The sequence below is a fragment of the Marmota monax genome, unplaced genomic scaffold (assembly GCF_021218885.2).
Source record: "Marmota monax isolate L192 unplaced genomic scaffold, Marmota_monax_Labrador192_F-V1.1 WCK01_AAM20220418_F8-fsc00086, whole genome shotgun sequence".
In the NCBI taxonomy this organism is placed as follows: Eukaryota; Metazoa; Chordata; class Mammalia; order Rodentia; family Sciuridae; genus Marmota; species Marmota monax.
Genome location: NW_026693086.1, coordinates 5,782,103 through 5,792,913, shown reverse-complemented (window position 1 = coordinate 5,792,913; position 10,811 = coordinate 5,782,103). Strand labels below are relative to the sequence as shown.

The 10,811-nt window shown below is 48.8% G+C and overlaps 2 protein-coding genes across 2 annotated transcripts; one reads left to right on the top strand and one right to left on the bottom strand.

Annotated features, from left to right (window-relative positions):
* Positions 1 to 1,062: 1,062 nt before the first annotated feature.
* On the bottom strand, positions 1,063 to 4,457 carry Cdipt (CDP-diacylglycerol--inositol 3-phosphatidyltransferase). The gene is made up of 6 exons (XM_046454701.2): positions 4,019 to 4,457; positions 3,789 to 3,923; positions 2,993 to 3,146; positions 2,382 to 2,463; positions 1,884 to 1,965; positions 1,063 to 1,733 (listed from the first exon to the last, which is right to left on the bottom strand). Exons 1-6 carry the CDS (start codon positions 4,059 to 4,061, stop codon positions 1,588 to 1,590), a joined length of 642 nt encoding a protein of 213 aa, XP_046310657.1. The 5' UTR covers positions 4,062 to 4,457; the 3' UTR covers positions 1,063 to 1,587.
* Positions 4,231 to 9,520, top strand: LOC124099544 (putative protein T-ENOL). Its single transcript, XM_058582687.1, has 6 exons — positions 4,231 to 4,314; positions 5,568 to 5,612; positions 5,916 to 6,066; positions 6,344 to 6,377; positions 6,573 to 6,627; positions 8,577 to 9,520. The coding sequence occupies exons 1-6, from the start codon at positions 4,231 to 4,233 to the stop codon at positions 8,640 to 8,642; spliced, it is 435 nt and encodes a 144-aa protein (XP_058438670.1). The 3' UTR covers positions 8,643 to 9,520.
* Positions 9,521 to 10,811: the final 1,291 nt, after the last annotated feature.

Sequence of the window (10,811 nt, the reverse complement as noted above, 5' to 3'; positions counted from 1 at the left end):
CAGCTCTGATGAATTTTAGTTCCCCTGGATGTGAAGGCCTTTGGGGCCACCTGCTAAGCTATTTTTTTTTTTTTAGAGAGAGAATTTTTTAATATTTATTTTTTTTTAGTTCTCGGCGGACACAACATCTTTGTTTGTATGTGGTGCTGAGGATCGAACCCTGGCCGCACGCATGCCAGGCGAGCGCGCTACCACTTGAGCCACATCCCCAGCCCCCTGCTAAGCTATTATGAAGATGAAATGAGTAAGATTTGCCAAGAACCCAGCACAGGGTTCCAATAGAGTTCAAAAAAGAAAGCTGGCATTAGAGAGCAGGAGAGCTAATGATAGTAGTAGCTGTTAGGGACAGAGGCCCAGAATAATGCCCAGCATATGGTATATAACAGGTGTCCCAAAATTGTTTAAGAACAGTGATTCTCAACATTGGGAGGAAGAATCAAGTGGAGTTTATTAAAATTGCAGACTTCTGGGCTCATCTCTGGAGACTTGATTTCTTTTTAAATTTCTTAGTTGTAGTTGGACACAATACCTTTATTTCACTTACCTATCTTTTATGTGGTGTTGAGGATTGAACCCAGGGCCCCGCACATGTGAGGCGAGCGCTCTACCTCTGAGCCACAACCCCAGCCCCAAGAGACTGATTGATTCTGAAGGTCCAAGAGGTTGCATTCTGAGAATAACCTATAAGTGGTCTAAGGGCCACATTCTGAGAAACCAACTAATCTTTTCTGGAATATTTATTAAGTAACTATTCATTTCAGATTAAGGTAAATATCCATCTAACCATAGAGAAAGGAACAGGAAGTCTGTGCACTCAGGGAGTTTACACTCTAGTGGGGGTAGAAATATCAAGAATATGAGTCAAAGCAGACCATCAGGGACATAAAGAAGGTGGGTTGAGAAGATGTGGCATGAGCGTGGGAGGTCGGAAGGACTTTTCTGTCATTCTGGAATGACAGGAGCCAGCCGCAAACTGGGAGAAAACATCCAGGTAGATCTTCCTTTTTCCCAATCTCCCCTTAATCCAGGGCCTGATCCAAAAATGTCTAAAAGGAAACCAAGTCCAGAAGAGAGAAGCTGTTGCCTTTATTATCAAGGCTTTCAAGGTCAGGGTAGACCGGACGGTAGACTGCCATAGGAAGGATCTAGACGGCCCTTTCCTCCTGGGCACGGTGCCCCAGGCTTCCTGTGGCAGGGGGCAGAGATCTGACTCACCTGCCTTTTGGGAAACATGGCTCCTGCACCATCTCTCTCAAGTGTCCCTAAAACCTCAGGCCAAGCCAGAAGCCAGGGCTGAGCCAACCTCATGTGTGGCGATGCGTAATCCTCAAATAGGCTGCCTGAAAACACAGGGGCATCCTGAACATCCTTTTTGATTTGTAGACCAGGTCTTTGGGGATCACAAGGGTGGGCCTAATCTTCAGGGTTACAGAGATCGTGACAACACCAAAGAGAGGCTGACCCCCATCCCTGCAGGTTGGAGAACACATTAGGAAGACATGAGAATGGGCCTCCTGGGAGGGGGAGGGAAGCCATGTGGCACAATAAGATGACCAATCAGGTGGGAGGTTCCAGGAGTTGTCAGGGTCACTTCTTCTTGGCACGGTCTGCCGCATCCAGGGCAGCCATGTTTCGGGCAGCTGTGATCAGGTGGATGACACTGATGAGGGACTTGAGCAAGGCGATGGGGGCGGTGACCCAGAGACCCATTCGGAAAAGCCCCACAGAGCCAACTGCAGAGAGGCAGCAGGGGAAGGGGGTGTGGAGAGAGAAAATAAATATGGGAATAGGAAATTGATGTGCCCAGATGTCTGAGGCCTTTATCTCCCACTCGCAGGGGCAGGACCCCTCTCCCACCTGCCTCCCAGCCCATCCTCTCCTACCTAACGGTCCCTCGGAGAAATTGAACAGGTAAAGGAGGCAGTAGAAGAGCTCATTTCCAGCACACAGGGTGAACAGAGCAGGCTGCACACACAAAGAACACTTAAGTAGCCAGCAGGGTCTCACGCACCCCACACCCCACAAGGCTCTCTACCACGGAGGGGGCAGTGCATTTCAGCAAATCACTTCTCTTTACAAAACTTCTGGTTCACAGATTTTAAAAGTCCATGCTCAGCCTGACCCCCCAACCATGCCCCACCCTATTTCCCTCCCTCCTCTCCCTCCAGCCAGTTACTCCCAATGGGTGCACAGAGGCCTCATTCCCAATGCAGTCAGGAGGATCCACTCAAGCCTTCCCCGCCAATCCTGCTCCGTCATGCCTCAGCCTAGAGGTCCCTCCTTCCCAGAGGGTCTTCGCTGTCCCTCCCTATCACTGTGCCCTCTCTTGACCCTGCACCAAAGTTCCTTCACCCAGAAGCTGAGGGGCAAGGAATGCTCACCCTGGAGGTGTAGTAGATCCGAAGCACTGGATTCCCAGACAGGTCGATCATCTTGTGACTCTCACTACCCCGGACCACAGAACTTGGAGAGAAAATAGGAGGAATCCATGAACATTCATTTCCTTTAATGTCTATCTAACCCTCACATCAACCCAATGTGGAAGATGCTATGTAGAGCTGAGGAGCTGAAAACCAGGACCTTTCCCAAAGTTACACAATTACAAATTGTGTGTGTGTGTGTGGGGGGGAGGTGGCAATCAAAACTCAAATGCCTCATTGAAAGCTTCCATGCCCCTTCCTAGTTACTGAGGTTGGCCTCAAATTTGTGATCCTCCCCAGCAGCTGGGGTTATAGGTATGCATCACCGTGCCCAGGTGCGCATTTGGAATCCTACAATAGCAAGCCAAAAGTGCCTTAAGGAATTGCTTAATTCCAACTGTAAATAAGACTGAAACTAATTCAGAGAGAGAGACACACACACATGGTTTGCCCAGGGTCCTTCAACAGAGCAGAGTTTACAAGGAGACCTCCTGAAAAGCCTGAGGCCATCCAGAGACACCCTCCCCACTGTAGTGTTTTCAAGTGGTCAACACCCTAGAACTGAAGCAGACCTGTGGAGGTGCAGCCAGTGACTGGCCACATCCAAGCTCATGCTGAGCTGGAAGAGAAGGGTAGCTCGAGGGTACAGCAGGGCCAGGTTGACCAACAGACACATGGTAGAGCAGCGGTCCGTCAGCATGTCCAACATGGCCCCAAACCGGGTTCCTGAAAAATGGGGACTGTTAGGTAGGAAGGGAGCAGTGGACCCATGCTAGGTGCCCATATCTGGTATATTACTCTGATGCAGAGTCTAAAAGGGTGGAAAATATCTACTGCCTAGGGAGGAAAACTGCTGCTAGTGGTGGGGTGTGAGACAAGTGTGCAAAGGTCACCATGGCATGAAATGAGCTGGAAGAAAACAGTGTTGGGGGGAGGGGAAGCTATATCTTTAACTCATCAGCCCTAGAATCCAGGCTCCAGGGCAAAACAGGAGTTTAAGGTGGGTCTTAGGGTGGGTCTGGAGAGCAGATTAATTACCCTCCAGAAGCCACACCCTTCTCTCCCCATCCCCCACCTCAAATTGAACTCCCTATTGCATGCGCCTAGCACACAGTAGGCCCCCAGTAAACACTTGTTGAATGGAAATTTATTCAGGGAGATCTCTAGCAGTATCAGAGCCAAGCCCAGGCTTGCCCTTTATCCAACCCTCATAGCAGGGAATTCTCAAGAGCTAGCTTAAATCCCTTCTGCTATGAAACCAGGCCGTTCTATTCTGCTTTCTAGAGAGAAAGGAATGACAGAGCCCTCGGTGAGGTCCTAGGAGACAGGGAAAGGGGACAAGGCTGGCAGGTAGGGGGTGCCTCTCACCTTGATTGAGGGCCCGAGCAGCATGTCCATCAAAAGCGTCCAGAAGTCCGCTGAGCAGATAGAAGGAGGAGGCCGTGAAGGGGCAGCAGGGCATGAAGTAGAAAGCGATGATGGCGAAGACAATCCGGGCATAACCTTGGAAAGGGAAGTGGGTGAACAGCGAGGGATCAGGGAACCTGTCCGAGGCCCCTCGCCCTCCCGTTCTTCCCGGGGCCGCAGGCAGCACTCACCGATAAGGTTAGGCACGAAAAGGAAGATATTTTCGCTTGGCATCGCGGCGTTCCACTTGCCGCCCCGGACCAGCTCCGGAGGTGCTAACGCTGTCCCAGCCCCACCCGCGCGGCCTCACCCTCCGGCCCGGCACATCGGCCGCCTCTCCTGCGCCCTGGACCCCGCTGCCTGCGCCCGGCCCCAGATGTTAAAGATCGCAACCGGCGGGAGCATGGGCCAACCAGATGTGCTCTGGGCGCAGGGGGCGCGAGCAACCCGCCCTTCCGATGGGCAGAGCCTCGCCTCCGCCCACCCCGTAGGCGCAGCCGACCCAGCAGAGATCCCGGCTGCTCCAGCTGTGCTCGGCTTCCGGAAACCTACTCTTCTGGGCTCCTCCTTGCAAAATTGGAGATCAGAGAAAGGAGGAAGAAGCTTTAAAAAATGGCTGCGGCCCCTTTAAGACCTGCCCGTTTCCTTTTCCTTTTCCTCTCTCCGCCCCTTTGCATCGGGTCGTACCAAAGCACAGAGGGAGAAGAGGGAGCAAAGAACCATCGGCGCCGAGCCAAAGAAGGAACTGAAGAGGAAAAGGGCAAAAGAAAGGCAGCCTAAGTGAATATCTCTTCTTTTTCCTTTTTACGAAGGATATGACTTCCTGACGACAAAGATAAAGGGTTAAGATTCCGCCCTCCTGAGTCTTCGCCTCCCCTAGAAACAAGGCTAGTTGGTACAGTCCACATTCTCGTTCCCCGCCCCCTAACTCCCTGGCCTCATTTGCTCTCGCCGGCTCCAGGAGGAGAGAGGCTAGAGAGGCTTCAGAGCGGCCCAGGACTGGCTTGCTTCTGGCTTCTAGGGACACCCTAGTGGTGGGAGGATCGGTCCCACCCTACGTTATCCTCCCAAACTTAAGCCTCTAGTGCTGGGGTCACCCCCCTCCAGTGAGGGACCTGGAGGACGCTGGAGGGGAGGTCGAGGAACGAACTTTGCATGCTAAAAAAATGTCCTCATCTTTGGTTCTAGAATCCCTAATCTCCTAGCAACGGGGCTGTAGAATCTTCACAGACATTAAGGTTTTTATAGCAACGGGTTGCGGCGCCTCCCGGGCTCCCCCTCTTTCCACTTTCCCCTTCCCATCTCCTCCCCTTCCCCCTTGATCCATAATAGGGGCCCCCTTAGACCTCTCCGTCTCCCCCTCCTGCTGAATACCCCAAGATTTCAACCTATCTGCCAGGTCTGGGGCGGCGAGTAGGCTGCCTTGGCTTGGGAAGGGCCTTGGGAGGAAAGATGGAGGAAGAGGCTGTCTGGGCTTGTAGTTTTGTGAGAGTCATCTCCCCCCAAAAAAGCTTAGGGCTGAGATTACATATATACCTATACCCTCTCCCACCCAGAGAGAGAGGAGAAAATTGAGACCGTGGTATGTTTCTTCCAAGAGCATTGATTAAACCTTGGCTCTGGGAATGGAGGTCGGCTGAGTTCTTGGGAAAGCAGGCTGGCTTCTCAGCCTAACACAGGCTTTGACTGTTCACAGGGGATGGCATCCACTCCTACCAGGAATGACAAAAAAAAAAAAAGAGCAGCTGGCTGTCTCAAACTGCATCCTCCTTGAGTGGAGGGCAGGTGAGCACCTAAGGGGAGCTCCCAAGGGGAGCTCTGGAGGTGGGAGTGTAATGAGGTGAGGAGCACCCAGGCAGAGGCAGCTGGTCTGAGCTGCAAGCCCTGGGACACTAACCTCCATCCTGAGCCCTGAGCCTCCCTCAGACTGCTCCTCACAGGTCTAGGGCCTTCTAGTCAAATCTCAAGGTTCAACCCTCCAAAACAGACTCTTCAGCCCCAGAGCCTCCAGCTGGGAAGCCCCCAGACCCAGCATTCTGAGGCTGTACAGAAGTTTTCACACTCAGATCTTCTGACTTCCTTTCCCAGAAGGTTTCAATATCTTGTTCTGAGGAATTCCTGACTCGGATCAGCAATGAACTTACAGAGGAGGCCTTGTTTATAGCTGGCTGCCACATGAATCCTGTGCCCACCGAGGAAAAGCAGACAAAAGACCAAGGGACTCAGATATCCAGTCACGGTGACCTCCACCTCAGGACTGCTGTGTCTAGAGGCCCTCCCATATGCCTGGTTCCAGTCCCTGACCCTCTCCTGACCATAAATGACCTCTCCAGGAAGCTATGCCTGAGTGGCCTGTTTCAGAGCTGGTTCTAGGCACAGTGCCCCATAAACCCTAACCCAGTACCCACTCCTCACTGCTGGCCAGAAATTCCCTTGGCCCTTTCTTCCCTAGCCATATCTCTTGCTGCCCTTGGGTTGGGCATAGTCATTTCTCTAACTGGGGCCTCTGCTTCCAGTGCTCTTCACCATGACTGGAGGCACAGACACCTGGTGAGTGAGGCTTCATGGAGATGTACTTGGTCCAGGGAAAAAGATAAGGAACATATAGGAGAGAGAGCAAGGGTTTGGCAAACATTCCAGCGGGGTAGAGGGATTTTTGAACCATGCAGCTCTATTTTATTCTGCTCTGATCCTCAAATTCAGAGTTCTCATTCAACCTTCTCCTTTCTCTTCTGCCATCTCCAGCTCTGACAGAGACCATATCCACACCAAGGCACACCGGCTATCCCTTCGTGATAAGGTATCTATGAGGCTGTTCAGTATTAACAAAACATTTAGAGTTTGCACTATGTGCCAGTACTTGCTTTAGGAACTTGGGACATAGAAATAAATAATAGAGTCTCAGCCTTTGAATTATTTACAGTTTAATGTGAGGACAGACAAATAAATGGCCAATTACAATATAGTATGGACACATACGTGTAAGAGAAATGGAAACAATGAGAAGAATACTTCTATCCCAACTTAAATTAGGACAGGAAGGAAAGGAATCATGGAGCTTCCTGGAGACACCTAATGAATTTTCCAGGAGAACACTGGGCATGGTAGCACAATGCTTGCAATCCTTTTTTTTAAAAAAATATATATATATTTATTTTTTAGTTTTCGGCCGACACAACATCTTTGTTTGTATGTGGTGCTGAGGATCGAACCCGGGCCGCACGCATGCCAGGCGAGCACACTACCGCTTGAGCCACATCCCCAGCCCCAATGCTTGCAATCCTAGTGGCTTGGGAGGCTGAGGCAGGAGGATTGCAAGTTCAAAGCCAGCTTCAGCAACTTAGTGAGGCCCTAAGCAAATTAGCAAGACTTTGTCTCAAAATAAAAATTAAAAAGGGCTGGGGGTCTGGCTCAGTGAACCCCCTGGGTTCAATCCCTGGTACAAAAAAAAAATTGCAAGAAAACAAGGGCTGGTAGGAGTACTCCAAGTAGTAGAGATTCCATGAGTAAAGGCATGAAGGGTCTTAGAAGGGTGAGTGTAAGCAGATGCATGTGCACTGAGGGTGGAGGATAGGGCCTGAAGCAGCTTAACCCCTGGAATATGCAGGCAAGGTAGACAGGGACTAACCAAGAGGCCTATGTGTGCCTTGTTAAGATCATAGACATTTTTCTATAGGTAAGAAACCATTGAAGAGCTGGAGTAAGAAGTGGGAATTTTCTATCAGTCACTTTGATAGTCACTGGAGAGGGGGAAAGACTGAAGGCAGGGAGGCCAGTTAGGAATTATTGCAAAGAAACCAAATTAGAGATGATGGTCCTAACCTGGACAGTAATGGTAGAGATGGAAGGAGGAGCCCTGGTTAGAAATGGTAGAGGGGAAAAAGGGAATCAGATGACTGCCAAGTTTCTGACTTGGGCAACCTGAGTCTGATCATGTCATGTTTCCTCTTGGAACTCTATGGTAGCTTCCAATTTTCAAGTAAAAAGCCAGTGTCCTTCAGTGCTCACATGGCCCAGCATGAGCACTCCACATCTATTGTCTCTGTGATTTCATTGTCTGTAACTTCTCCACTTATTTCCCTGTCTCTGCACCTGGGCCTTCTCATTCTTTCTGGAACATGGCAAGCATGTTTCCGACTTTAGCCAGGAAATGTTTTTATTACTTTATTTAAGTGTGTTTATCGTGCTCATGGGGGACTCCAGGTGGAAATATTCTATAGACAGACAGTTGGAAATATGGATTCTACACTCAAAGGATAGATCTAGGTTAGTGATTGAGAGTTGACCCTGAGGTCATGAGGAGGGAGCTGGCAGTTGAAGGGAGAGTATGTGGTGGCCCTGTGAGGCTTTGGGTAGAGTAAGAAAGGAAAAGGTGCTGAGGGTGGAGCCCTGGAGAACTCCCTGTAATGGGTTGGCAGAAGAGGAAAGAAGGATTCAGGGAGAAGGAACTGAAGCCAACAGATGTTCATTGTGTATGATGTGCCAGGTTCATCAAGCCATGGGGACAAGTCATTTTTCTGACTTGGGCCACTACTTCAAGTATTAATCACCAAACTTGAGGCAAAATACAGCCGAGAATAAGCCAAATCTCTTGTCCTCAAGGAGCTGATTTTTTTAGTGCCTTTGGGACATTAGATCTCTCCTAACGGGGCTGGTATTAGAAATAGTTTGAATAATCAGAAAAGCCCCTGCCTTAATAATTTATCTGCTAACTTATGTAAGTTGCTTTCCTTCTTCCTCCATCCCAAGATGCTCTGTGAGGACCTGCCTATCCGTACAGTGGTTTCCCCTCCTTCCCAGATGACATTTGATTAAGGATTTCATCCTGAGCAAACATCTTTCCCTCATCCACCTGCCAGCCCCCCATGATTTCAGGAGACTTTTTCTTGCTTACCTTCAAAGAAGAACCTGGAAGCCTACACATCTTTGAATTGCTCTTTGAATTGTTGGCATTGTGGCTAATCAAAAATGTTAGGAGAGGGAATGGGTGAGTAGATGGGGAGGTAAGTAAATGGTGAATGGGTAAATGGATATATTCATTGAACATATATTAAGCACTTACTGTGTTCTAGTACTTCTCTAGAGGGTGAAGTATAGCAGTGAACAAAACAGAATCCCTACTGGTAAGGAGTTTAAAAGGGGCAGAGTGAGTGAGTAGATAAAAGAGAGGTGAGTGGGTGGCTGGATAGATGGGGGTAGATGGATGAGTGAGTGGAAAGGCAGATGGAGAATGATGGATAGATATCCAGATGGATGGGTGGAAGGAGAATGTGGGTGGGTGGGGAGATGGAGAGATGGATAGGAAATGGTGGATGAATAAATGGGTTTGATGGATGGGTAAAGGATGGAAAGATGGTAAGCCATAAGCTTTGGGTCTAAAGAGTCAAAAGCTGTCTTCCAGAGAGTTCTCTCCCACAGTTTGACATTCTATTAGCCCAACCTTTTTTGGTGCTGTTCTTGGTTTCTCATGCCCTCCCCCATTTTTCCCTCTAGAACATGCCTCAAAACTCCTCTTTCAAAACTTGTTAAATATTTCATTTGGGTGGGGGGATTCCTGGTCATGAGCAGTGCCACCCTGGAAGCCAAGGAAATGTTCTGGATGCATCGCACAGATCTCCATCTTCAGCCAACAAAGATACCACCAGGAAGAAAAGGCTTTAATAAAGTCATGGGGTTCTTCCCCTTCCCCCCAATTCAGGAAGTGCTCTGGTGTTGCTTCTCTGGGGTGGAAGCCAGATATGGTTGCTGGATATAAGCGTGCAGTTGGGATGGTTTTCATTTAGACGCTTCTCTGTCAGCCAGTTGGCAGAATTGATGTCATGGATGCCCACCCATCCTTACAGCTAGAATCTTAGTCTAGGGCTATGACATCTGGGAGGGTCCCCTCTTGCTTCCAAGGAGCAGCCTCAGCGACCTTTGGTGCTGAGGATCCTGATCCATGACCTTTCACTTGGACCCTAGGTCCTCACACCTATAGGAACATATCACCCACATTACTAGCCAGAAAGCTCTGCGGGCGGCTTTGTACATTTCACTCACAACTTGGCCACTTATTTGGGCCTCCTGAAGAAGTTGATTGACCATCCTGAACCTCAGTTTCCTTATCTAAAAAATAGGAATAAGTTGACCATTTTCACAGGATCTCATAAGAGTTAAAAAACATAATGAATGCAAAGTGCTTAGCACAGTGCCTGGCTGGCTCAACAGCCAACAGGCTATTATCAAGATCAGTTTGTCTCATTCACCTCCCTTTGAATATTTTAGCATCCTTTTAAGTGTCCTGAAAATGTTCAGTTGTACTGAGATATATAAATTTAATTAGTAAAAGTTAATTTGGAGAAAGGCCCTTTAGACAAATAGGCTATAAATTGGGCTGGGGAGCTGGGCATGTTGGCACATCTCTGTAATCTTAGCAACTCCCACTGGGTATGATGATGCATACCTGTAATCCCAGCAAATTAGGAGTCTGAGGCAGGAGGATCACAGGCTTGAGGCCAACCCCAGGAATTTACTGAGGCTATGAGTAATTTAGTGAGAACCCTGTCTTACAATAAAAAATTAAAAGAGCTTGGGAATGTCACTCAGTGGTAAAGTACCCCTGGGTTCAATCCCCGGTACCAAAAAAAAAAAAAATCCTAGCCACTCAGAAGGCCAAGGCAAGAAGATCACAAGTTCTAGGCCATCCTCCACAAAAAGACTTTAGGATATATATCAGTGGAATAGTCCCCCTGGGTTCAGCCTCCCTTACTACAATAAATAAAATTGGGCTGGGGGTGGTAGAGCGCATGCTTTGCATAGTAGAGCCCTTGAGTTTGTTTGCCAGCATAGAAACAAAAATGCTGTAAATTGCTTATAATATTCAAAAGTAGATTGGATATTATAGAAGAAAAGGATACCTATAAACTCAGGCTAAGTAGGCACGTCACAGCAGGAATTCTGCAAATGCAAAACACTAGGGGAGGTAATGGTTTACGTGAACTCTCA